This window comes from Hyperolius riggenbachi, chromosome 6, assembly GCF_040937935.1.
Source record: "Hyperolius riggenbachi isolate aHypRig1 chromosome 6, aHypRig1.pri, whole genome shotgun sequence".
NCBI lineage: Eukaryota > Metazoa > Chordata > Amphibia > Anura > Hyperoliidae > Hyperolius > Hyperolius riggenbachi.
The window spans coordinates 218,998,325-219,025,831 of NC_090651.1; the positions used below are offsets into that span (position 1 = coordinate 218,998,325).

The 27,507-nt window shown below is 44.2% G+C and overlaps 1 protein-coding gene across 1 annotated transcript in view; it reads left to right on the forward strand.

Moving 5' to 3' along the window:
- Positions 1-27,507, forward strand: part of LOC137521317 (opioid-binding protein/cell adhesion molecule homolog) — an 838,111-nt gene that overhangs the window by 780,279 nt on the left and 30,325 nt on the right. Inside the window, exon 4 of the mRNA XM_068240426.1 lies at positions 18,212-18,337. Within this exon, the coding sequence (XP_068096527.1) occupies positions 18,212-18,337 (126 nt within the window). The remainder of the gene's footprint in view (positions 1-18,211; positions 18,338-27,507) is intronic.

A 27,507-nucleotide genomic window follows, 5' to 3' on the forward strand; every position in this document is an offset into this window, starting at 1 on the left:
TAAAAGTAAATGAAAAACTTTCAAATACTTAGTGATTATATACACACCTTAGGGGAATAAAAATTCTAGAGCTAATAAAAAAGCCAGTATGGACAAATAATAATGGTTTGGACATGATTAAGTGTAAAAGGAGTCCCTTTAGGGCCCTAAAGCATGAGGGACACCTCTGCATTAACCACTTGAGGACCACGGTGTTAAACCCCCCTAGAGACCAGGCCATTTTTCATGAAATAGGCCACTGTAGCTTTAAGGCCTCGCTGCAGAGCCGTGCATGTCAGCACACAAGTGATCCCCCCTCCCCTCTTTTCTCCCCACTAACAGAGCTTTCTGTTGGTGGGGTCTGATCGCTCCCCCAATGTTTATTTATTTTTTTGGTCAATATTTATTTATTTATTTTTATAAATTTGTGTATTTTTTTAAATACAAATTTCCCTCTCCCTCCCTCCCTCCCCCGTCAGCCAATTGCAGCGATCAGCTGTGATTAGGCTTCAGCCTATCACAGCGGATCCCAGTACAGCACTGCCATAGATCGCAGCGCTGTACTAAGTAAATAGACGGCGGTTGCGCCGTCTAACAGTCTCCTAGCTGCAATCGCCGCTGGGAAGCAGAGATGCGTGCGCATTAGCGTGCAATCTCCAGCAAAATAGGCTTGCAGGAACTTACACCGTTAGGCAGTCATGGGGCTGCCGCCGCGGCCACGCCCATTGGAATCACGCGGTCAGCTAGTGGTAAAAGAAATATAAGGAATGTAACAAATACTATAAAAAAGGTCATCACTCTTACAAGAAGGTGAAAAACAAGTGGCTAATATCAAATCCAAATTTTTTTTTACAAATTTATAAATCCAAAAGCAAAGAAGCCAGAGAATATATGAATTAGATTGTGGAGGAGCGAGTTAAAGCTGAGATTTTAAATGCATGCTTTACTTCAATCTTTCTGAACATATTACTTACAGGGCCGGTGCTACCATAGAGGTTATGGAGGCAATTGCCCCAGGGCCCCAGAGCCTATAGGGGCCCCCAGTGGCTACAAGAGGAAAAATAATTTTTCAAAAAGACCTTATAGTTTTTGAGAAAATCGATTTTAAAGTTTCAAAGGAAAAAAATATACATTTAAAAACCCGGCGACTTTAACGGTTAATAGCAAAGCCCCCTTAAATGCTAAAAACCCCAAATTTGCAGCATATATTAAAGGAGATCATTGGGAATAAGAGGAATTTTTTTTTTCAAAAGATAGTATTTGAGAAAATCGATTATAAAGTTTCAAAGGAAAAAAGTATACTTTTAAATGCGGTAAATGTCACTTTTTAGTAGCAAACCTAACGGTAGTGTAATTTTACATATATCAAAAGAAAGAGCAATGAATTTCCTGACGGGGCTTCCAGGGGGTCCATATGCAGTACGTATGGACCCCCTGGACACCCCTCTGCAGCCGCAACGCTTTGGCCAGGGATCGCTATACAGCCACAATATGGCTGTTCGGGGGCCCCCAGGTTTATTTTGCCCTGGGGCCCCATTGTTACTAAAATCGGCCCTGATTACTTAATACAGGGGAGTTTTTAGGCATGGGCAGTTCAGGCCACTGCCTGAAGTGCCATTGGTCCTGAGGCGCCCCATGCCCCTGATTAAGCCCCCCCATGTGTAAAGGCAGAGTATAGCGCAGCAGAAGCTGTGCTCTAACCTCCTCTCTGAAGTCCAGTGCTGTTCCTGTGCAACCATCCTGTCTGTTTTTTGCTCCCTTTAGTGCTGACTCTCCTCATGCAGCATGTAATCATGCTACTAGTGGTAGGAAATGCTGGGCACTAGGGCGAGTGGTGAGCGGACAGGTATAAGTACAGCACTGGACTCCAGAGGTGAGATCACAGCTTCTGCTGCGGTATACTCTGCATTTACACAGTAAGCTGGGGTAGTGCAGGAAGGGGGTGCGCAACAAAATGTGACGTGATAGGTGGGTTGTTTGTATCTCAGGGACTCCCTGTATTATGCATCCACCCTGTACGGCACATGGATTATATTCTTTATATTCTAGTGTGTGGAATTCCGTATTCCCCAACTGGCATTGGGCCAAGCAGGAAGTGACGCCTGCTTGCAGTCACTTCGTGCTTTTGGGGTATGTGGAAGTGCATGGAAGCGTATTGTAAAAATACGTTCTGTGCATGCGCGCCGTGATGTTGCTTCAGTAATTTTTTGAGAATCCACGCATCGCTATAGACTAACATGACTTCTGGGCCGACGCAGATCGCTGCAACTCGACGCAGAAGCTGCGCAGTAACGTAGTTCTGGACCTGCGATGGGGATGCGGCGAAAACTTCACCTCTGTAGCGTTGCGCAGTAATGTGGCAGTATTAAAGTCTCCATAGACTTTCATTGCGCGGTGGTGCCCCGCCTCATTGTGAAAGGGCTCTGGGGGTTTTTTTAGAAATTTTAAATATGCTTTTTTGGCGAGGAATCTTTTCTACCTGGCCATATGCTCCACTTTTATAATTGATATATCAGTTTTTCTCCAGGTTTGCTTCAACTTTCCTTGGACCTCCCTATTACAGTGGGATGTGAAAGTTTGGGCAACCTTGTTAATTGTCATGATTTTCCTGTATAAATCTTGGTTGTTATGCTAAAAAATATCAGTTAAATATATCATATAGGAGACACACAGTGATATGTGCGAAGTGAAATGAAGTTTATTGGATTTACAGAAAGTGTTCAATAATTGTTTAAACGAAATTAAGCAGGTGCATAAATTTGGGCACTACAAAAAAAGAAATGAAATCAATATTTAGTAGATCCTCTTTTTGCAGAAATTACAGCCTCTAAACGCTGTAGGTTCCAATGAGAGTCTGGATTCTGGTTGAAGGTGTTTTGGACCATTCCTCTTTACAAAACATCTCTTGTTCATTGAGGTTTGATGGTTTCTGAGCATGGACAGCTCTCTAACTCACACCACAGATTTTCAATTCAGGTCTGGGGACTGAGATGGCCATTTCAGAACATTGTACTTGTTCCTCTGTATGAATGCCTTAGTGGATTTTAGCAGTGTTTAGGGTTATTGTCTTATTGAAAGATCCAGCCCTGGTGCAGCTTCAGCTTTATCACTGATTCCTGGACATTGGTCTCCAGAATCTGCTGATACTGAGTGGAATCCATGCGTCCCTCAACTATGACAAGATTCCCAGTCGCTGCACTGGACACACAGCTACACAGCATGATGGAACCACCACCATATTTTACAGTAGGTAGTAGGTGTTTTTCTTGGAATGCTGTTGTTTTTCCTCCATGCATAACGCCCTTTGTTATGCCCAAATAACTCAATTTTAGTTTCATCAGTCCACAGCACCTTATTCCAAAATGAAGCTGGCTTGTCCAAATGTGCTTTAGCATACCTCAAGTGGCTCTATTTGTGCTGTGGGTGGAGAAAAGGCTTCCTCTGCATCACTCTAGCATACAGCATTTCCTTGTGTAAATTGTGCCAAATGGTTGAACGATGCACAGTGACTCCATCTGCAGCAGGATGATGTTATAGGACTTTGGTGCTGGTTTGTGGGTTGACTCTGACTGTTCTCATTATTCAATGCTTCTGTTTATCCAAGTTTTTTTTTGATTTGCTACTTCGAGCCTTAACTTGAACTGAGCCTGTGGTCTTCCAGTTCCTCAGTATGTTCCTAACTGTGGAAACAGACTGCTGAAATCTCTGAGACAGCTTTCTGTATCCTTCCTCTAAACCATGATGGTAAACAATCTTTGTCTTTAGGTAATTTGAGAGTTGTTTTAAGACCCCCATGTTGCTACTCTTCAGAGAAAATTAAGAGAGGAGGGAAATTTACAATTGACCCCCTTAAATACTCTTTCTCATAATTGGATTTACCTGTGTATGTAGGTCAGAGATCACTGAGCTTTCCAAGCCAATTTGAGTTCCAAAAATTAGTTCTAAAGGCTTCGGAATCAATAAAATGACAACAGTGTCCAAATATATGCACCTGCCTAATTTTATTTAAACAATTATTGCGCAGTTTCTGTAAATCCAATAAACTTCATTTCACTTCTCAAATATCACTGTGTGTGTCTCCTATATGATATATTTAACTGACAGTTTTTATCGGAAACAAACAACGATTTATACAGGAAAATCATGACAATTAACAAGGTTGCCCAAACTTTCGCATCCCACTGTATATATTATTCCAACTTCTATCAAAAGAGTCACTGTCCCACCATCAGTATATGGTGGCTGACCTTTGCAAATCCATCTGTTTAACATGCTCTGTTGCTGTACACGGAGGAAGTACAATTTGATGTCAATATGTCACACCCAATTTGTCCCCATAATCCTGTCTGACCCTCAACTACCTGTTACTTACCCAGCTGGTATGTGCACACCCATATAATTTCTCCCAGCCCTCACCTATCCTCTCACCCACCTGTACTCACCGTCACATGTCCACTCTTTGCCTATTTTCTCAGCCCTGTCTATGCCCCTGCTCTACTCTCTTTACCCTTATCTATCCTCCCTGAGACATTATATCAACCTCTCTTATCACCTTTTGAGAAAGAGGTTAACATTAAGAAGAGTAATGCTGGATACACACCATGCGTTTCTGCATTCGATGCGTCCGTCGATACGCATCGATTCGATTATTTACGACATGTCCGATTCAGGCTTCGATGGATCGTTAGGTCGATTTGCCATACTTTACATGGCAATCGACCTAAAAATCATCTAAATGCGTTCGGAAATGCTCGGAAATAATCGAATCGACGCTTATTGACGGACACGTTCGACGCGGAAACGCATGGTGTGTATTCAGTATTAGTCATGCCCGAAGCTCAGAGCCACATGTCCTACTCTTCCTCCATCTTAGACCCGCCCTTGGGTGTATATAGTTTAACCTATTTTTATATCACTCAAGCCAATTTCATTGTGTGCTCTTAATAATTTACACTATTTAATTTGTGCATTTTATTTACCTCCAACTGGTTCAATAATGTTTATTGAACTGCGCCACTGAACATGTTGTCATTGTGTTAACTAATCAAAATATTAACAATAAATTAATTACCATAATAGTTTGTTAGAATAAATATTATCAAGTAATCTAGTAAAAAGCTATATATAAATAAATAAATAAAGACGGTCAACCATTTTATTGATTGACCATGGATCCAACATATCTGTTCTACAACTGATTGTGTGCAGCAGTAACTAAGGTTGGCAGTGGAAGGCAAACGAGGTTTACATTGCTTTGTACTGAATATAGAAATACAAAACTAAGAAAACATGTCTGATATGCAACAAAAAAAAAATGTGCGTAATCATGAGATACTGTAGATCAGACAAATATACATTATTTATTTATACCAGCAGTGTTCCCCCCTCTCCTTGAAGTAAAATAAATACTAAATATCAAACAGACATATGACACATATCAAAATAGATGTTTTCCAAAGTAACCACTTCTTAGTTTAGAAGGACAGGACTATGCTGGGGATTACATTGGGAGCTCCTCTGAGAACAGTCAGTGACATGACTATGTACTCTGTAAAGTGCTGCAGGAGATGTCAGAGCTATAAATACATAAAAATAATATAGTAGGACATTAGACTATGACTATAATAGGATTAGAATGGACACCTACACCTATAAATATCTAATGTTTTTAATGATGCAGTAAAAAAAATACATATATTTACTGTACATGGAGTGGCAGGTAGCTTAGAGATCACTGTATTGCCTGTTTGCTGTTCCTACATTCTCCGAGTGCCAGATCTGGCTGTTGGTAGCTGCCCAGCGCTATGTGCAAACTCTGTGTAGCAGGACGAATGTTTGGTAGGCTAACTGCTATTGCCACCCTGCTGTCCACAGCCTGCCCCTTGCTTTCCTGGTGCCCTAGGCCATGGCCTTAACGGCCTTGCCTTAAATACGGCCATGCCCATAGGACAAGACTGTAGAAAATAGGGAAACTGGCAATGTCCAAGATAGGTAGGCAGATTGTATATTACCCTGTAGAAGTTTAGAATTGATCAGTGTGACTCTCCGCATCTCGGGACCCCAGCCAGCTTCCTCCTGGTATTTCCACCCACTTTCAAACCTCCCGTGGCACCAGCGCTGCCCTCTTTGGAGACATTTGGAGTTTTGTCACTCTGTGCAGCAGGAGGGCAGCAGCCAGAGTCATGATACATTGCGCTAAAGGACAGATCTGCCTTTCAAAGGTGTCGCAGCTGCTTTTAGCCAGAGAGGCAGATGCACACTGAACTGCAGTCTGCAGCAAAACCCCACAGGCGGATGCCCATGAGTGCAATCAATCTATGGGCAGACTTCGGAAAGAAATTCTATCAATACAGGTAGTGCAAAGTGCTGAAATGATCAAAATGTTGTGATCAAGTTTTGATAAGGAAAATATATCTCGCATGTAATGTTTAGATTGCAGCCACTGTTGGTCCTTTGCATCTTCTAGAGACTCACTTGCCATATGCAGGGCCGGATTACCGACCAGGCAACAAAAGCAGTCGCTTGGGGCCCCCATTCAGAGTCAAAGGGGCCCCATCAGCACATAAACCAGCCCTCGCCATCCTGTCAGCGGTGGCTTGATGGTATAATGGTTAAAGGGACTCTGAACAGTGCAGTAACTATGGAAAGATGCATATCATTTTAAAGCTCTCTTTCTCCTCTTTCCAATTATATATAAGGCCGCCCTATGCCTTTTAGTTTTCGCTATTTTTGCAATCGAAATCGCGGCCACAGGACGACTTTTCTCCAAAGTCGGCAGCTCGATTCAGCACAATGCAATGAAATATAAGGAACCCAGGGGGATATAATTACAAACATCATGCTGGTAGGTGTGAGGATGTAATTAATTAGTTGTGGGTATGCTAAAGGCATACCCACAGGTACTGCTCGGAGTCCCTTTAAGGGCTCTGCCTCTGACACAGGAGACCAGGGTTCGAATCTCGGCTCTGCCTGTTCAGTAAGCCAGAACCTATTCAGTAGGAGACCTTAGGCAAGTCTCTCTAACACTGCTACTGCCTATAGGGTGCGTCCTAGTGGCTGCAGCTCTGGCGCTTTGAGTCCGCCAGGAGAAAAGCGCGATATAAATGTTATTTGTCTTGTCTTGTCAAATGATGCTGTGCGCTGCTGATTGTCTTCAGAACCAGGCTCTCCTCCTAGGTCCCCCTCCTGCTACTGTGCGCTCTGCCGCTGCCCACTCCGCCCTCCCTTCACACAGAGAACCACAGCTGCAGCAAGAATGATAGCAGCAGATGGCAAACGCTCACTCACCTATCCATGATCCAAGCGATAGAGATCCCGTCATCTGAAACCCATCTGTCTCTTCTACAGTGCAGTCGCTCGCTCTGAACTTCCTGATTCTCAGATCAGACAGGAAGTAGTAATAGTAGTAGTAACAGAGCGGCAGCACTCTAGAGGAGACAGATGGGCTCCGGATGACGGGACCTCTATTGCTTGGATCGCAGTAGGTGAATGTGAGTCATCTGGTGCTGTCATTCTCCCCCGCTGCGGCTGCCTTCTCTACTGGACTATCGTATTCACTGGGATGGAGGCTGCATGGTGGCTGTCTAGTTTGGGAGGAAATCGGTTGTTCAGTGGTGGGGGTGGTTATGTAATTCTGTCTGGGGAACGGCTTCCGTTTTGGCGGTGTCCAGACTTTCTGCTATTGCCAGGCTGGAGATGCAGGGGGAAAGTGCTGCTGCTGTGATATCTGGTGCCCTCTTCACAGGGGTGCCCCAGCCCCTGAGTGCAAATGTCCCAGCCATTCATCTCTCACTCTGCATTTTGCCGCTGCTATTCCCTGCATTGTGCACCCACAGAGGAAAGCGGGCTGTTGCCCATAGCAACCAGTAGCTCGGCTGCCACGGTGTGTGCGGCGTGTTGCTGTGCAGCTGCATCTTCTGATTCTATTACGACATGATGGGGGGGCCCAAATCATTTACTTTGCTTAGGGCCCCATTTAGCCTGAATCCGGCTCTGGCCATATGTATGAACATGCAGAGCAAGTGATTTTCTTGCTGTGTGTTTTAGTGTGCTTGCAAGACCCTCGTTCAATTATAATGAATGGGATAGAAATAAAAACAAACCAAAAATGCAGCATGCATTGAGTTTGTATTTCGCACTGCATTATGCAACATTATTGGGGAACTGAAATACAGGCTTTCTATGTAAAAGCACATCACTGAAATTTCCCAACTGAATGATCTCAAGAAGCGAATCAGATTTTTTGCGAATAGGGCCTAAGCCACTGTTGGTATTGTCATTTTTTTGATCCGGTAATTCTTTTAGACTCCTTTGTGGGTGCAGCAGTATGCTTTGAGATGCTGTTATCCTTATCTTCAGTCTTTTGGTAAATTCTTTAAGTCTGTGTTTGTTGAACAATGCAGCAGATGTCTGGAAAGCTCTTTAACAGTCAGTATTAGTAATTCTGTTTTATTAGCCTCTTTTCTTGTAATAATCTCTCTCTCTTTGAAGGCCCAGCCCCCATTTGTGCCTCACACAAAGAGATTTGATGATACTGAGCAGATTACTAGAACAATGTAGAACATACATAGAAAGACTGTGTTAAAATGGCGCAGTACATGTTATTGCTTGCTGTACATTGTGCTATATCTGATATTGATCACTGCGCAGTGAGTTGTTGAAAGCTGATAAACACATGCTACATTATGAGACCGTCATTAAGGGTAACATATCGAATTTGTGAGGGCATTCAATAACTTGCAGGGTCAGTATATTGTGTTGCTCATCTCAAAGTACAGACAGCGCGAATATGAGGCCCTGACTTGATCTGACAACATGCTTTCTGGAGAAACCCGCATGGTGTCTGGAGAAACACAGATACTGGATGGCTCTAGTTATCCAGCATCCATCTGAAAATGGCGCCTGTGAATAATGGCGCACGGTGTTGCCGCTAATCCGTTTGCCGCTTATCGCTATTTAACGTTAAAGCCTTATTGTTATTTAACGTTAAAGCCTTATTGTTATTTAGCGTTAAAGTCTTATTGTTATTTAGCGTTAACACACAGAACCCTCTCTGCACCTATCCCTAACCCATAACCCCCCCCCCCCCCCCGGTGGTGCCTAATCCTAACCACCCCCCTGGTGATGCCTAACCCTAAGACCCCCCTGGTGGTGCCTAACCCTAAGACCCCCCTGGTGGTGCCTAACCCTAACCACCCCCCTGGTGGTGCCTAACCCTAACCACAGCCCTGGTGGTGCCTAACCCTAACCACAGCCCTGGTGGTGCCTAACCCTAAGACCCCCCTGGTGGTGCCTAACCCTAACCACAGCCCTGGTGGTGCCTAACCCTAAGACCCCCCTGGTGGTGCCTAACTGTGGTGCCTAACCCTAAGACCCCCCTGGTGGTGCCTAACCCTAAATCTCCCCTGGTGGTGCCTAACCCTAAGACCCCCCTGGTGGTGCCTAACCCTAACCACCCCCCTGGTGGTGCCTAACCCTAACCACCCCCCTGGTGGTGCCTAACCCTAACCACAGTCCTGGTGGTGCCTAACCCTAAGATCTCCCTGGTGGTGCCTAACCCTAAGACCCCCCTGGTGGTGCCTAACCCTAAGACCCCCCTGGTGGTGCCTAACCCTAACCACAGCCCTGGTGGTGCCTAACCCTAACACCTCCCTGGTGGTGCCTAACCCTAACCTTGACAGTGTTACATTAAATCCATTCACCGTTTTGCAGTTAAATAACGTCTGCTGTTTGGCATATGAATGGCACTATTGATAAATAACGTTAGTGTGTGCAACTATTGATAAATAACGTTAGTGTGTGCCCCTATTGGTAAATAACATTAGTGTGTGCCGTTTTTCTTCTTTTTTCCCTGTGCGCCATTATTATGCAGCACTAACGATAAATAGCGATAAGCGTATCTTTTTAATGCGGCGCTATTTTTATGCATAGGCGCTGTGCGCCATTATTCACTGATCCCAGTTATCCAATGTTTTACCTTTGTATTTTAGTCAGCAATCATATCACATTGCATGGAACAATTTGGAGAAAAATGCTAACCATGTAACGTGGTACTAAGGTGTAAACAGGAATTACTATGCTGTCTAGATTCCCATTAAGTATGATTTGCATGGGTTTCTGTTGATTGCTCTTTTGCCATAGACAACTTTGCATTCCTTAAGGGAACCCGAGGGGAGAAGGATATGGAGGCTGCTATATTTGTTTCTTCTTTAAACAATACTGGTTGCCTGGCATTCTCCTGATCTTGCATGCATCAGTAGTGTCTGAGTCACAACCCTGAAATAAGCATATGGCTAATCCAGTCAGACTTGAGTCAGAACACCTGAAATGTATGCTTGTTCACGGTCTATGGCCAAGAGCATTTGAGACGCATGATCAGGGGGACAGTCAGGCAACTTAACTTGCATTGTTTAAAAGGAAATAAATATGGTAGCCTTTATACGCAGTAACCCATAGCAACTAGCCAGAAACCATCAGTCAATATTCTACATTGATGACAGGTTGACTGTTATTAGCTACTGTCTGTGTTCTGTGGGAGAGATTTCCCCTCATGACCTGTTTGAGTAAGGGTAGCACCAGGACAGAAAGTGAAGTGAATGAAAACATAATGAATCTGTCACCACAGCAGAAATTTGGGATAAAGCTGCCAATGAAGACATTGGTCCCAGCATTGATTGCCAAATGGACTCTCTCTGTCTGGGGAGATTTCATCATAAGCAGAGAATATGGTTTGTGTTATGCCAGGCAAGAGAAATATATGGCAAGAGTTGATTTTTTTTTTTATATAAAAATAGTTTCTTAATAGTAACTTATAATGGCTAACTAAAATACGTTGCTTATTGCAAACTTTTAGAGATCTAGCACTCTTTTTTTAAGCCTATTAACCACACTAGCATTCGCACTAGCTCTCAAACCCGCTGTCTAGGAGTCACCCTGGACTCCGCACTCTCCTTCACTCCCCACATCCAAAACCTCACAAAGTCCTGCAACTTCCACCTTCGTAACATCTGCAAGATCCGCCCTTTCATGACCTCTGCCACCAACAAACTCCTCATCCATGCCCTCATAATTTCCCGCTTTGACTACTGCAATGCCCTTCTGTCTGGTCTCCCTATGACCTGAATTATCCCCGCTGCAGTCCATCATGAATGCGGGAGCCAGAATTATTCACTCCTCCCATTGGTCCACCATGGTGGCTCCCCTCCGTGAATCCCTCCACTGGCTTCCTATCCAGTCCAGAATCAGATTCAAGATACTGTGTCTGACCTACAAATCCGTCCACAAAACCTGTCCAACCTACATTTCCGATCTTACTCAAAGGTACACACCTAGCCACTCACTCCGCTCCTCCAATGAACTTCGCCTGACCACCCCCTGCATCACCCAGTCCCATGCACGCCTCCAGGACTTCTCAAGAGCTGCTCCAATATTATGGAACTCCCTACCTCCACCCATTAAGGCAGCCCCCTCCTTCAACATCTTCAAAAAGGCCCTGAAAACTCACCTTTTCACTCTGGCCTACCACCCCTCACAAGTGCTCCAAATCCACAGCTGAACTCTGGACCCCTACCTTTCGTGTCCCTACCTCTCCCTCTATATTGTAAGCCTTTGGGCAGGGTCCTCCTCCTTTTGTGTCCTACCTGATCATGCACCTCCATTACTGTGCACCCATGCTATGCATTTGAGTGAACCTAACTTGCCTAATCTCCATGCTCCCCTCCAGTGACTGACTAAGCATTACCTTGTACTCCTACTGTGCTGCATGATCTGTTTTTTCTTGCATTCCTGTATTGTCATATTGCTGTATGTCACCCCTAAATATTGTCTGTAACCTAAACTATTATTTCTGTATTAAATGCTTATGCCAACGTTTCAGGCATATCAAGGCAACATTTGCTCAAGGCAACCATCTGTCTGCTGCTTAAACTGACTACATTTGGTAGCTGGTTGGGTGAATCACCTCAAAGCACTCACTAAAGTGACATGCATGACATGACCGTTGGCAAAAGATTTTAATACAGAACAATAAAGAAATTCTATGGTATGAGCCAGATTCTGCATACATATGATATATAGGGGTGTCATCCCCTCTTTTGCTCTAGCACTCTCCCCTCCAGCGTTGTTAAGTGTCGGGCCCGGCGGCGAAAGTGGGCGGAGGCTTACCTCGTTCCAGACGCAAGGGACGCTCCGCTCTGTGTGCGGCTAGTCTGGTCTTCTAGCCGCACACAGAGCGGAGCGTCCCTTGCGGCTGGAAGAAGGCGGAAAGTCTCCGCCCACTTTCGCCGCCGGGCCTGACACTTAACAACGCTGGAGGGGAGAGGCAGGAAGAGGAGCACAAAGGTGAGGGATGGGGGGGGAGATGTCCGCCCATCCCCACTGTCACCATAGCTCGCCTTCTCTGCTCTGCTCCCTCCACACAAGCCAGGGTAAACGGCGTTCACTCTGAAGAAAAAGTGGGTGAACGCCGTTCACCCGCGTCCATGCAGGACTCGACCCCTGAACCCACTTAATTTGAACCTGACAGTCTCCTGTCTGTGAACGTCATTGCATTGTGGCAAATAACAGCTGTTTCCAACTGCCAAGTTAGCAATATCTCCCTCTGTGCATAGAACAGTCAGTAACGAACATTCCACAGAGATCACTTGGCAGGACTGAAGATGTCAGATAGGGATGTAGTAAGAGGCGCTCCAAGTGCTAGTACAAAACGCAACTGTATGTTGCTCAGCAACCACCACCTCTGCTGTGGTTAGGATAGATCCTCTTCACCTTTAGATATACTTTCATGCAATACCGCAGCGCCAAGATTTATGTTGCTACATGCATGCATTCAATTCCATCCACCTCCAGAGATATGTCTCTTCACTCTACGTTCCTAAAGTGCACATAAAGTGCACTCAGAAAGGAAGGAAGCGGAGAAAAGTTTCTCTTAGTGGATATGTAGAAACGCTTTATTCAAACAAGGCACATAGGTACAGATGTTCAACACTCACATAAGGAGGGTCCTATATCTCCATAGGACCCTCTCCTGGTAATCTCGCTTCCCACCCTTGTGGTACTCTGAACCAGATATAAACGAGCAGTGGTGTCCGTGGTGCCCAGCCCTCTCTCGTCCCTACTTTAGGAACGTAGAGTGAAGAGACATATCTCTGGAGGTGGATGGTATTGAATGCATGCATGTAGCAACATAAATCTTGGCGCTGTAGTATTGCATGAAAGGACTAAAGATGTCGCCACCTGTGATAAGTTTCAGAATGTCAGTCAGTGTTTGCCCATTGTAAAATCTTTCCTCACCCTGAGTTGATAATTTTTAAATGAATATTGTAAAAAAAAGTAATTTTATTCTATGTGTAATCTTCACTTCAGTTCCTCTTTAAGGTATAGAGTATAGGATATGTGCATATTCTGATCACTGCATTGTGAGCTGCCTGTATGAAAGGGGCGCCTCCATAGACATCAATGTTATTTCTGCAAATATGGGCTACAAAGTGGTGAAAAGGGCACCTGAGTTTTGATATAGGCTACAAGCGGGCGCCCTTTTGTAGCCCATTTTTTTTTCAGCTACAAGGTTTTCGGCTTCAAGGTTTTATATTCTGCTACAAAAGGGCACCCTTTTATAGCCGAGATTTTGGATTCGAGGGTGCAGGGGAGGTTAGGATAACGCATCACAAGCCTGGGGGGGGGGTCTTAGGGTTAGGCACCACCTGGGGGGTCTTAGGGTTAGGCATCACCTGGGGAGTCTTAGGGTTAGGCACCACCTGGGGGGTCTTAGGGTTAGGCATCACCTGGGGAGTCTTAGGGTTAGGCATCACCTGGGGAGTCTTAGGGTTAGGCACCACCTGGGGGGTCTTAGGGTTAGGCATCACCTGGGGAGTCTTAGGGTTAGGCACCACCTGGGGGTCTTAGGGTTAGGCACCACCAGGGGAGTTTTCTGTAATTCTAGACGGAAAATTACAACGATATATATATTATGATTTTGTTGTTGTGCAGTTTATTTGGTGGATAATAATGTTTTACAGAAAAAAAAGTATATTACGATTTATTTGTTGACTGCTTTATATGTTGAAAATAATGATTTATGAAAAGTGATTATTTAAATATTACATTACGATTTAACGCAAAACTATAGATAAGTATTATTTTATGTGTAAACGTTACTGGTCGCCGGCGAAGTTGGGAAACATTAATTATCACGGATGCAGTTTGAAAACATAAATTATCACGGGCTCCCTTTTTTCCTGTTTGGCGCCTGGTAAACGATATTTATTATGGGAGTCAATGGCGGCGCCCTTTTTGTCCACCTGCCTGATGTGCCCAAATTTCCTGCTTCCCTCCTGGTGAACTGGAAAAAAAGCCTGAGCTACCAAACATGGATGGGGTTTTTATTTGTTTATTTGTAGTTGCCTGCAGTGATTAGGAAACGTTTGTAATCCCCCACCTGGAGCATATCAGACCATAGTGACATCACTACATAGTGATGTAGTTAGTGCATTAGGGTTTGTACTTTTCTAATCAAACGCGGAACCACCAGCAAGAACTTGTTTTCGATAAGGCCAGGAGAGCCTGAATCAAAATATCTTCTGATTTTTACATGACAATTAAAAAAAAATCCAGACCACAGATGTAGACTCACTTTTGTTTAAGTGTTGTCCAGTGTGCAGGAGAACCGGAGCAAAGCAATCCCTGAGTACTAGCGACACATTGCCAGAGACACTAGATTACTGAACAGTGGGTTCGTTTACACTGTGTGACAAATGGCAAATTCAGGCCAGTTTTTATGGTATTAACCAGTTCGCATTCAGTCGTTTTTCGCTTCATGCATCCGAACAATGTTCACCTCCCATTCATTAGCCTATAACTTTATTACTACTTATCACAATGAACTGATCTATATCTTGTTTTTTCCGCCACCAATTAGGCTTTCTTTGGGGGGTACATTTTACTAAGAGCCACTTTACTGTAAATGCATTTTAAAAGGAAGAATAAGAAGAAAACGGAAACAAATCATTATTTCTCACTTTTCGGCAATTATAGTTTTAAAATAATACATGCCTCCATAATTAAAACCCACGTATTGTATATGCCCATTTGTCCCGTTTATTACACCATTTAAATGATGTCCCTATCACAATGTATGGCGACAATATTTTATTTGGAAATAAAAGTGCATTTTTTCCGTTTTGCATTCATCACTATTTACAAGCTTATAATAATAAAAAAAAAAAAAAGAAATATTTCATCTTTACATAGATATTTAAAAAGTTTAGACCCTTAGGTAAATATTTGTTTTTTTTTTTTTTTTTTTAATTGTAATGTTTTTTTTTTTTTTTTAATTAAACATTTTATGTGGGTATTTTTGGGAGGGTGGGATTGAAATTGTATTTTTTTTTTGTAAATATGTGTATTTTTATTTTTATTTAACATTTAGATGTAGTTTACTTTTTGGCCACAAGATGGCAGCCATGAGTTGTTTACAGTGACGTCACTCTAAGCGTACCACGTACGCTTAGAGCGACATAGGAAGCAGAAAAAGCGTAGCTTCCGAGAGAAGCTGTCGCTTTTTCTGCGGGGGAGAGGAATCAGTGATTGGGCACCGTTGCCCGATTCACTGATTCACTGGCTAACAAACCGCCGGCCTGGAGCGCGCGTGCACGCGCGCGATCGGCCGCGTGGACGCGCAGGAGCGCACATGGCTTCCTGGACGTGAGTTTCACGTCCAGGAATGTCAAATAGTTAAACGTGTTTATGCGTTTATATCCTGAGGATGTCCCAGGAGAGTTGGTCAGTGAGATGCTAATGATTTTTATGCACATTTTTATATCAATTTTATGGAAATGTATGCAGCATGGGATGGGAACACAGTCAAAGGCTGAGGACTTTCACAGGTCCAATTCCAAGATGGATACATCTTCGTAAATGAGCATTAAATTTACATGATCGTAAACATATTAGAATCTCATTGACCATCTCTAGTCTTCAGCTCAACAAGCATAAAGCCAATGGATACCCATGAGGCCTGCAGCATTAACAGAGATTTGTCAGTACTACATGTCCATAGGTGTGGGAGAGGACCCCAGATCAGCTTCAAGGCCAGTCTTATAGTCGGCTCCCTGCTCTAATTTTGGGCTTTCTAAAGGAAATTCACTCTGAAGTCTTGGCTCTTTCATACTCAGGGCCGGATTTCTGGTAAGGCCATAGAGGCCTGGGCCTTGGGCAGCTGAAGCCCAAGGGGGAACCTAAACGTGAAAGAGGGGTTGCCACATATGAAAGCGGAGGCTGAAAATTGGGAGTAAGGCCTTGTTCACATTATTAATCGCAAGTGCTGAGCGTTTTATTGAACGATTTTGAAAGCGCTTTTCTGAGAGCTTTCAGAGCGATTTTTGTTTAGAAAAGCGCTTTTCTTAGCGTTTTTTTTTACTTTCTGAAGTCAGTCAGGAAGTGAACTCTTTGCCCTGGAAATGAATAAATATAATGTATTTATTCATTAAAAGCGCTCGACAATCGATTTTCAAAGCGCTTTTTCAAGCGCTTAGCAATTTCCCTATCCTTTCTCTTGAATTGCAATCACCCTGAAAATGGCGCAGGAGCCGTGTTTGAATAGAAAGCTCATCGCTTATGTGAGAACACTCACATCAGCTAACACTGCACAAGCACTTTTTAAGGCGAGTTTTAAAATTGCCAGAGCTTAAAGAGGCTCAGAGATGAAATTAGCTCAAGCTCTGATACTTACCCAGGGCTCCTCCCACCCCAAAAACGTGTCTAAGTCCCACGCTGTCCTCCTGCGGTCTGCCGTTCAGCCGCGATGATCTCCGTTATCAGCCTCAGTCAATGCCACTCAGGGTCTACTGCGCATGCGCAGACCTCCCGCGCATGCGCAGTAGACCTGGACGGACATCACTGAGGCTGCTAACGGAGCTCACCGCGGCTGAACGGCAGACTGCGGGAGGACGGCGTGGGACTTTAGGTGGCCACTAATGAATCTTTTTCATCCAATCTTACCATTTCTATGTAATATCAGGTAACTACCTGAAGTATCCATTCACTATATTCACTCAGTTTACCCTTATACTTCATAGATTTGGTAAGATTGGATGAAAAAGATTGGATCATTAGTGGCCACCATTAGACACGTTTATGAGGTGGGAGGAAGCCCCAGGTAAGTATCAGAGCTTGAGTAAATGTAATCTCTGAGGCTCTTTGAAAATAAGCAAAAACACTTATAATGTGAGCAAGCCCTAACATATGGAAGAGGGAAACTGATGCCCAAATAAGCTGTTCGTGAAAGAGAGGGGCTACACAGCACATGGATGATACACATGGAAGAGGGAGCTGCACATGGAATGGGAGGGGCAATGCTGCACAGAAAGGGGAGGCACAATATACTTGGCCTAGGGGCACAAAAAATATAAATCCGGGCTTGTTGACACTATGCATGTTTTGTGTGTGAGGTTATCTTTTTGTGAATATGTGTTTTTAGAAACACTTATGTGCGCAACTTTTGTGAAAGGATACAGGGCCTTGGAAAAAGCACTTATGTTGTTTGACCTACTTGGAATGGTATGTGGCATTAGCACTGTTATTTCGCTGCTGTCGGATTACAGAATAAACACAGCAAGTGCCGAATGTTTCTATTCTCCTTGCACAATAATTTTAATTTCATCCTGAGCACACTGTTTGTTATGCAAACAAGTGGGTCTAAACAGCTTGCCACATGTAAAAGGACGTTCGACCATATGATGTGCATTAATCATTTTGCATAAAAAGTTTTGTAATAAAAATCAATAATTTTCGCAAGATCAACCGTGCTTCACCAGTTCAGAGATTCCCAAAGACTGATAGCTGCCTATGAGCTGAGGTTGTGTCTCCCTCCTGACTGACAGGCAATCACGGGCTGGGAAGGGGGCGTGAACAGGGAGATTACCGAGGAGGAAATGAGAAGGTGTAAATTCATGCAGCAGGTATTGTCATATTTCACTTTGAAAAAGCGGCAATTATTTTTACGCTTAACGGTAATTCATATGAATTCGTGTACTTTGCAATGCACATAAAAACTGTACCTGAACTTCTCCTTTTGGAGATAAGTCAATTAAAGACAGGTAGCTAATCTAGTAGATTTCTCAAGAATGATCCTGGAAAAAATGAATGCATTTATATTTCATCCATATCATTATTTATCCACACAGTAATATGTCATGGCAAAAATCTTTTTCACTCTGTTTTCTGCTCTGTCTTGCAGTACCGCCTCAGATTGTGAATATATCTTCCAATATTAGCGTAAATGAGGGCAGCACGGTGACCCTGCGATGTCTGGCGACTGGCAGACCGGAGCCTGCTGTGACGTGGAAGCACTACCGTGGGAAATGTAAGTATAGCTATTATACTGTGTGTTGTTAGGATTGAGGCTGGTACTTGAGTCTCTTACACTGCTGGAGTGTCCCGCAGTTCACATTGCCAGACGCAAGGTGTGAAAGCGTCCGCCTGAGAAATGATTGTTCATTGCGGTGGAGGCCAGGACTCACTGACACATCAAAAATGCAGCAAGCAGCTGAGCCAAATGTTACTGAGTATTCCCACTTGCGTTTAGCATACACCTAGTTGTCTATCTGTGCTGGAGCTCCGAGATGCTGAACAGGATATGCAGCATGTGCCATACATCGACACAAAGCACTAAGGGTTTACAACATATAGGGCCTGATTCACAAAGCTTTTCTGTTAGATGATCTCATCTTAATAATTAACTCACAATTTATCTCTCCTTAAATGACTTAATTCGTGATTTACCTCTCCTTATTTGACATAACTTATAGTTTAGCTCTCCTTATTTGACATAACTTATAGTTTAGCTCTCCTTATTTGACATAACTCATGGTTTAGCTCTCCTTACTTGACATAACTCATGATTTAGCTCTCCTTATCTATTTATCTCATGCATTAGCACTCCTTACAGATAATGTGAAAAATAAGTAACTTTTGTGAATCAACCCCATAGACAGAAGCGCAGCAATAGGGGTTGCAGAGATTGCGACCGCATCAGTGCCCTTGGGCCAGAAGGATCCCGAAGAGCCCTCCCTCAACTACAGTATTAGCTCTCTATTGATCCTGTGCTCATAATAATCACTTCTATAGATACTTTGAATAGTGGTAATCATTAACAAACTGTTCCCCATCCCCTTCTTGCACCTCTGACACTGTAGTTGCCATTGGCAGGTTTTGTTGCGCCGTATCAATTATTATGTATAGAGTGCCTGGGAGGCCCCATTGTAAAATTTGCATTGGGGCCCTCAGCTCCTTAGCTACGCCACTACCCATAGCGTCTTGTTCCTGGTGTCTGAAAGAACCTGATTACTTGCTTTCTTAAACGTCACACACGAGCAACTAACATGTAGCCTGTGGAGTCACAACACTGTATCTGCTACTCTTCTTGGGTTAGTGACTCAGAGAGCATCAAAGGCAGATAATCAGCAATCAGCTGAACATGTAGCTTTTTTTTGTTTAACCTCCTGCCGCCCGCGTCACGCCAGTAGGCGTGGCCGCGGCGGCAGCCCCAGGACCGCCTAACGCCAATTGGCGTAAAGTCCTGGGGCTCTGTTTAGCATGAGATCGCGCGCATGGTGCGCGCGCATCTCATGCTCGGAGGGCGGAGCTCCACCCCGCCTTCAGTCTCCGAGCGGCTATTGCCGCTCGGGAGACTGTTAGACGGCGGTCACGCCGTCTATTTACTAGGTGCAGCGCTGCGATGAGCAGCAGCGCTGCACTGGGGACAGCCGTGTGACACGGCTGTCCCCATGGGGGACAAGAGAGCGATCGGCTCTTATAGGCAGAAGCCTATGACAGCCGATCGCCGTAATTGGCCGGCTGTGGGGAGGGAGGGAGCGAGGGAGGGAAAGCAATTAAAGGAATAGGTTTTTTTTTTAAAAAGTGACAATATAAATATTTATTCTAAAAAAAATAAACATGGGGGGAGCGATCAGACCCCACCAACAGAGAGCTCTGTTGGTGGGGAGAAAAGGGGGGGGGGAATCACTTGTGTGCTGAGTTGTGCGGCCCTGCAGCTTGGCCTTAAAGCTGCAGTGGCCAATTTTGCTAAAAATGGCCTGGTCACTAGGGGGGTTTAGCCCTGCAGTCCTCAAGTGGTTAAAGCCTTGTACAACTTGAAATAAGTTGGCCTAGATAATTGTTCTGTGAGGTCTCAGCCAAGAATCTAGGGTGTGCTGTGCACAGGTGTACCATGGCATTGTTTAGTAATCGGCATCATGGATCCGCTAACGACAGCAATGGACAAGTGCATAGATTTTGCATCATAATGTATTGCCGTACTCCGCAGTAATAACACATAATGGGAAAGAGCCTTGCCACAATGCACTTACAGTCTAAGGTGATAGGGGGACAACAGGTACTAAAAGCTGTGTACAAAGAAGTGGTCAGTAGCTAGTTAAGGGTAAGGTGATGTTATTTGCGAGCGTGAAGAGGTGAGATTTCTGGTTCCACTAGTGAGGATGAACAGATTGTGTAAGAGAGTTCCAGTGGGTAAAGGCAAGAGATGACTAGAGAGGAGAGAAAGTGTTGTTAGTAGAGAGGTTGTTAGTATGATGTGCAGGGCAGTAACTGGAGATAAGTGTGGTTAAGTAAGGAGCATGACTGTTGAGTGCTTTGTAGATGAGAGAGAGTAATAGGATCTTGAAATGTATACTTTTTTGTGATATGCAGCCTGGCAGCCAGTGCAGGGACTGTGCAGGGACTGACAGGGACTGTGAGGAGAGGTGGATGAGTCATGCTGCAAAGTTAAGAATGGACTGGAATGCAGCCAGCCAGTAAATAGGCAAGCCACAGAGAAGGGAGTTGCAGTAATCAAGGAGTGACAATTGAAGCATGCACAAGGAGTTTGATGACATCCTGGGTGAGAAAGGGTTGATTGAGCATAATGTTCTTTAGACGGAGATGACAGATAGTGAGTCAATGTGGCGTTGCGTCAATTAGTACATTTAGGCAGCAAGCTTGGGTCACAAGTAATATTGATGTTGTCAACATCAATAATTATGCCAGGCAGAGGAATGGGAGCTGTTAATGTAGGTAGGTCTGGAGCTGAGAGACCGATTAGGGTGTCATGAGCATACAAGTGATACCAGATGCAAAAGGAGCTGATAAGTTGACCTAAACCAGCCTTTCTCAACCTTTTTCACCCTGGAGGAACCCTGCAAATACTCCTTGGATGTCAAAGAACCCCTGAATTTATTTTGCAGGCGACCTGGTCTTTAAAAGTGGTGCGGCGGTTTATGCACAGTACCCTTCATTATAATGTCTCTTTATTCTAGTTTTTTCTATTAATGTGTTCATTATTATTCTGACCACCAATTTAGTGCTTCTTTTTACAGCACCCCATTACAGTGTGCTTTCTATCATACATCCCCCCCCCCCAACTTTGGGGGGAAATGCCAAGGAACCCCTGCAGTGTACTCAAGGGACCCTGGATGAGAAAGGCTGACCTAGACCATAAGTGTAGATGGAGAAAAAAATGGGTCTAATCACAGAGCCTTGGGGAACACCAACACAGAGGGGTCAGTAGGAGGAGGAGGTGCTGCCTGAATGTGCAACCCTGAAGGTTTTTCTTGAGGTCAGGAGGGTAGTGGGGTCCAGAGAAGATTAATAATTAATTACTGTAATCTGCTGTTTAACCATTAATCGGTCTTCTAAATCTGATTAGCCCTATGCAAAGTTCTGGCTCAACCCAGGTGAGTTCTGCAACAGGTGGAGCAAGGAATGTCTCTATAGTGGTAATATGTGATAGTTTCTGGCTGCTGCTGATTTCCTTATAAAATGCTATGTGCTTGAAAGCTAGGTAGGGCTCACACTTGAATCCGCATTCATTACTGCGTTTTCCCAATGCATAGAATGTGCATTTGTTTACGCATGTTTGCGGCTACAGAACAAAACTTTTAATATGCAACACAAAGCATGAATGGAAAGCTGGGTCAAAGATATGTACAGACCTGTGATAAACTTATGTGATATTTCATGATCTCTTCAGGGTGCAGTTTATCCCAATTAGTGTGCAGATATTATCCAGCATTGCTCTCCTAGACTAATGTTTGCCATACACTGCAAAAAATATAGATGGTTGCAGGCCCCACCATTTTTGGAAGATTTTGGTGTTCTATGTCCTGTATACAATGAGTAATATAGGGGTTAGAAAGTCCTCATGGTAAAGGTAATGCCCCTCCTTGGTGGCTCAGCTGGTGGTGTACAGCTGTAATGGGCTCATTTTGGCTCTGAAGTGAATTTGCTCCCCAGGTGGTCGGTTTTAATTGGAGCATATTATTTAATCTTGGTAATTACAGCAAGGAGTTTCACAGGGAGGTCAGATTAAAAGGGACGCAGGGGGATTGTGGGACTGTTATTACAATGAACATATAGCTCCATTACCCATACATTGTGTGCCACTCTCCCCTGTGATGTTAGCGTGGTGGCATATCTGCATTTCATAGCATGTAAGACCTTCATGGAGTACCTGGCAGGTTGACTTCTGCTTCTTTTCTGTGGACCCTGGAGTGACAGATTTGAAGGGAACATAAGTGACATAAAGAATATATATTGATTTTACACATGTATGCACGGAGGTGTCGCTGTATCATTATCCATCAGCTGTGCTCCGAGCTTCTCCGTTTCCTCTCCTCTCTGCTGCTTAATTAGCTCTTCTAAACCTCCTCACATTTAAATAAAAGTCTCATTTTACCCAACCTGAGAAGGACATGCACATTTGCATATTAAGTGTAAGATCTAATTAAAACTCTACACATTTCTATTTCCACATTCCTTTCTCTGCAAGTTCCCTTGAGCTGCTGACATTGCAGAGACTGTCCCCATTCTGTCACTTGCTTAAGTCCCAAAGAGGGAGGGGGGCCTGTGGCTGCCAGACGTGGGGTTGTAGATGTTGGAGGAGCAACAAGAAAGAGCCTTGTAGTAAAGCCTACCTATAGACATTCAATGATTGTCAGTCACAAGGGGGATGAGAAGATATTTTCCTAACATGCAATTCTTTTCAGACCCAAGAAGGGGAAACAATGCTAGTAAATGAAAACCACTAGTTGCGGATCATTAAGCAGACAGCCAGTTAACACTTCTGCTGGGTAACTGATTATCAGCTGCTGCTAGGGCATCTTTCACTTTCTGGGTCAGTAGAGGTTTGTATTTTTGAACAGTTTTCGCCTCTAGTTATCATTGATCCCACAACAAACAAAGGTCTAGTTCAGATGTGTGGCTGAACTGCTCGCTTTTCGAGCAGTTCAGTTTCCCGGCTGCCACCCGCCCGTGCAAATGGTGTGCAATTTAAAAGCTGTAGTAACACCAAGCGTGTAAAGCGTTAACATGAAGAAGAGCCAGAAGAGCAGTTGACACAGGCAGCAAATTCACCACCTGTCAGTTGCGCATGTGAAAGGGGCCTAAAGGTGGCCAACCATCTGTACATTATTTGATTATTATCGAATCTGATGAAAATATTTACTGCCAAGAGCATGCTTGATCAACAGTTTGACCAATTCCGGGCTGAAATTGGTCGCATGTTGCTATCAGACATGCTGGAAAATATCGACGGGGGGGGGGTACATGTACACTTGGGGGGGGGGGCACAGGTGACGAGCCAATTTCACTAGGCCGATTAACAAAAGTTTTCATGCTGAAATCGATTGGGAATTGGCCTGCAGTATATGGGGGCCAACAGATCTCTCTCTGATCAGATTCGATCAGAGAGAGATCTCTCTCTTGGTCGATTGCCCACCAAAATCACTTGATGTATGGCCACTTTAAAGGTGTTTGTACATTAAATTGATGACCACAAGATTCGACCATTGGATATATTGCTGTCAGATGCCTGTCAGATCAAATCTGATAGGGATCTATCTGATGTGTTCCCTCACACTAGGAACAGATTTTCAGTTGATTTCAGTAGGGAGAACAAGGGCCGGCGCTACCATAGAGGCAAAGGAGGCAGCTGCCCCAGGGCCCCAGAGCTTGTAGGGGCCCCCAGTAGCTACAAGAGGAAAAAAAATTTCAAATCGGCCTTATAGTTTTTGAGAAAATCAATTTTAAAGTTTCAAAGGAAAAAAAATACACATTTAAAAACCTGCCGACTTGGCTGGTCTAATGGTTAATAGCAAATCCACCTTAAGGCTGCTTACACACCAAGACGTTACAGGCGCACGTTAGTGCGCCTGTAACGCTCCCCCAACGCACAGCAATGTAACACAAGTGGGCTGTTCACACAGCCCACGTTGCGTTACATGTAATGCTGCACGTTCTCCGCAAAGTGCAGCATGCTACGGCGTTGGAGCGGCTATAGCCGCGTTAGACTGTTTGCACATGCACAGTGGGGGGCGGAGAGAAGGCGGGGAGAGCCAGCTACAGTAGCCGCGCACATGGCTACTTAATATTCACTGCACTGGCGGGCGCTGATTGGCCGGCGGGACCACGTGATGCGAAGTGTCTCGCTCCGCATCACGTGGTCCCGCTGGCCAATCAGCGCCACTCTGGGAGACATTATAGGAATCGAGCCGCCTAACGCGGCTCACTCTACCGTCGGCTCTTGCAGCACCATACGTTGTGCAAAGTGCAGCATGCTACGGCGTTGGAGCGGCTATAGCCGCGTTAGACTGTTTGCACATGCACAGTGGGGGGCGGAGAGAAGGCGGGGAGAGCCAGCTACAGTAGCCGCGCACATGACTACTTAATATTCACTGCACTGGCGGGCGCTGATTGGCCGGCGGGACCACGTGATGCGAAGTGTCTCGCTCCGCATCACGTGGTCCCGCTGGCCAATCAGCGCCACTCTGGGAGACATTATAGGAATCGAGCCGCCTAACGCGGCTCACTCTACCGTCGGCTCTTGCAGCACCATACGTTGTGTTAGGTGCACGTTATGCGACCTTAACGTGGCACCTAACGCAACGTCTTGGTGTGCAAGAAGCCTAAATGCTAGAAACGCTATATAGTTTTTGAGAAAATCGATTTTAAAGTTTCGAAGGAAAAAAGTATACTTTTAAATGCCGTAAATGTCACTTTTAGTAGCAAACCTAACGGTAGTGTAATTTTACATGCATCAAACGAAAGCGCAATAAATTTCCTGACGGGGTTTCCAAGGGGCCCATACGCAGCAGCAGCTCTTTGGCCAGGGATCGCTATACAGCCGCAATATGGCTGTATGAAGATCCCTGGCATTTTTTCCTATTTTCTCAATTTTTTTTTATGTTTAGAGTGTGGGAATTTTTTTTTAAAAAAAATTATGTAGGGTTCCCCCTCCTGAAACTTTTTAACCTCTCGTCCCCCATGCAGGCTGGGATAGCCAGAATGTGGAGCTCCGACCGATTGGGACTTCACACCCTGACTATACCAGCTGCAAAAAAGGTCCCCTAATGCCGATTTTTGTTCCGGGGTATATGTTGGGGGGCCCCCCCAGGTTTATTTTGCCCTGGGGCCCCATTGTTGCTTAAACCGGCCCTGGGGAGACCACTAGACCACCAGGAAAATTATGGGGGGGGGGCGCACTAGATTACCAGAGGTGTAGCATATGGGGGGGCCACTAAACTACCAAGGACGCATATTAGGGGGCACTAGAGCACCAGGAAAGCATATTGTTTGCCACTAGACCACCAGAGAGATGTATGAGAGACCACTAGACCACCAGGGTAACTATGGGAGAACACTAGACTATCAGAGAAGCATATAGGGGGCCATCAGACCTCCAGAGAAGCATATGAGGGGCTAGTAGATCACCAGAAAAGCATATGAGCAACCACTAGACTACCAGGGAAGCATATGGGGGACCAGTAGACCACCAGGGAAGTGCATAAGGGACCACTAGACCACCAGGGAATTCTATAGGGAATCATTTAACCACAAGAGAAGCATGTAGGGGACCACTAGACCAAAATGGAAACATATAGGATATCAGCAGACCACCAGGGAGGCATGAGGGGGGACCACTAGACTACCAGGGAGATCTGTATAAGGATGGGGGACCACAGGTCAAATGTGGTAATGTAACAGGGAAACCATCATTTTTACATATCTATCTATCTATCTCTCTCTCTCTCTCTCTCTCTCTCTCTCTCTCTCTCTCTCTCTCTCTCTCTCTCTCTCTCTCTCTATCTATCTATCTATCTATCTATCTATATATATATATATATATAGATATATACAGGGGTTGGACAAAATAATGGAAACACCTAGCATTTTGGCATCATAATCTTTGAACATGTTTAAGCAATGAAAATTTGACATATGTTAACTTGTTTTTGTTTATTATTTTTGTTATTTGATATGTTAATATAAATCATTGTTTTTTACGGATATTTAAACCAAAGTTGGTTATAATTTATAAAAATGGCAGATCTCTCAGACTTTCAAAGAGGCCAAATTGTATGGTTCAAGAACTGTTTCCGTAGGGGAATGCCATCTTTCAAGATGATAATGCCCCAATCCATACAGCTAGAATTGTTAAAGAATGAATTTAACAATCTCATCTGGCCACCACAATCCCAAGACCTCAACAGTATTGAGCATTTATGGTCATTATTAGAGATTCAAGTAAGAAGTTGATTTCCACCGCCATTGTCTCTAAAAAACTGGAGGGCGTTTTGAATGAAGAATGGGCTAAAATTCCTTTGTAAACAATTCACAATTTGTATGAATCAATACCTCGGAGAATAGAGGCTGTGATTGCCGCAAAATGTGGACCTGCACCATGTTAAAATATATTTTGTTGATTTTCAAGGTGTTTCCATTACAGGGAGTGCAGAATTATTAGGCAAGTTGTATTTTTGAGGAATAATTTTATTATTGAACAACAACCATGTTCTCAATGAACCCAAAAAGCTCATTAATATCAAAGCTGAATATTTTTGAAAGTAGTTTTTAGTTTGTTTTCAGTTTTAGCTATTTTAGGGGGATATCTGTGTGTGCAGGTGACTATTACTGTGCATAATTATTAGGCAACTTAACAAAAAACAAATATATACCCATTTCAATTATTCTCAACATTTACAAATATACATTTCTGACATTCAAAAACAAAACAAAAATAAATCAGTGACCAATATAGCCACCTTTCTTTGCAAGGACACTCAAAAGCCTGCCATCCATGGATTCTGTCAGTGTTTTGAACTGTTTACCATCAACATTGCATGCAGCAGCAACCACAGCCTCCCAGACACTGTTCAGAGAGGTGTACTGTTTTCCCTCCTTGTAAATCTCACATTTTATGATGGACCACAGGTTCTCAATGGGGTTCAGATCTGGTGAACAAGGAGGCCATGTCATTAGTTTTACCCTTTTTTGCCAGCCACGCTGTGGAGTACTTGGACTAGGGATGCTCATTCGGATTCCGCGGAAATGCAATTTCCGAAATTACGATCGGAAGTTGCATTTCCGCATCGGAATGCGGAAATCGGTAATGCAAGTGCCGTAGGCGGATTTCCGCCAGAAAACGCGGAAATTTCCACCGGAAATTGCGGAAATTCCACCCAACTTTAACATCGATTTTCT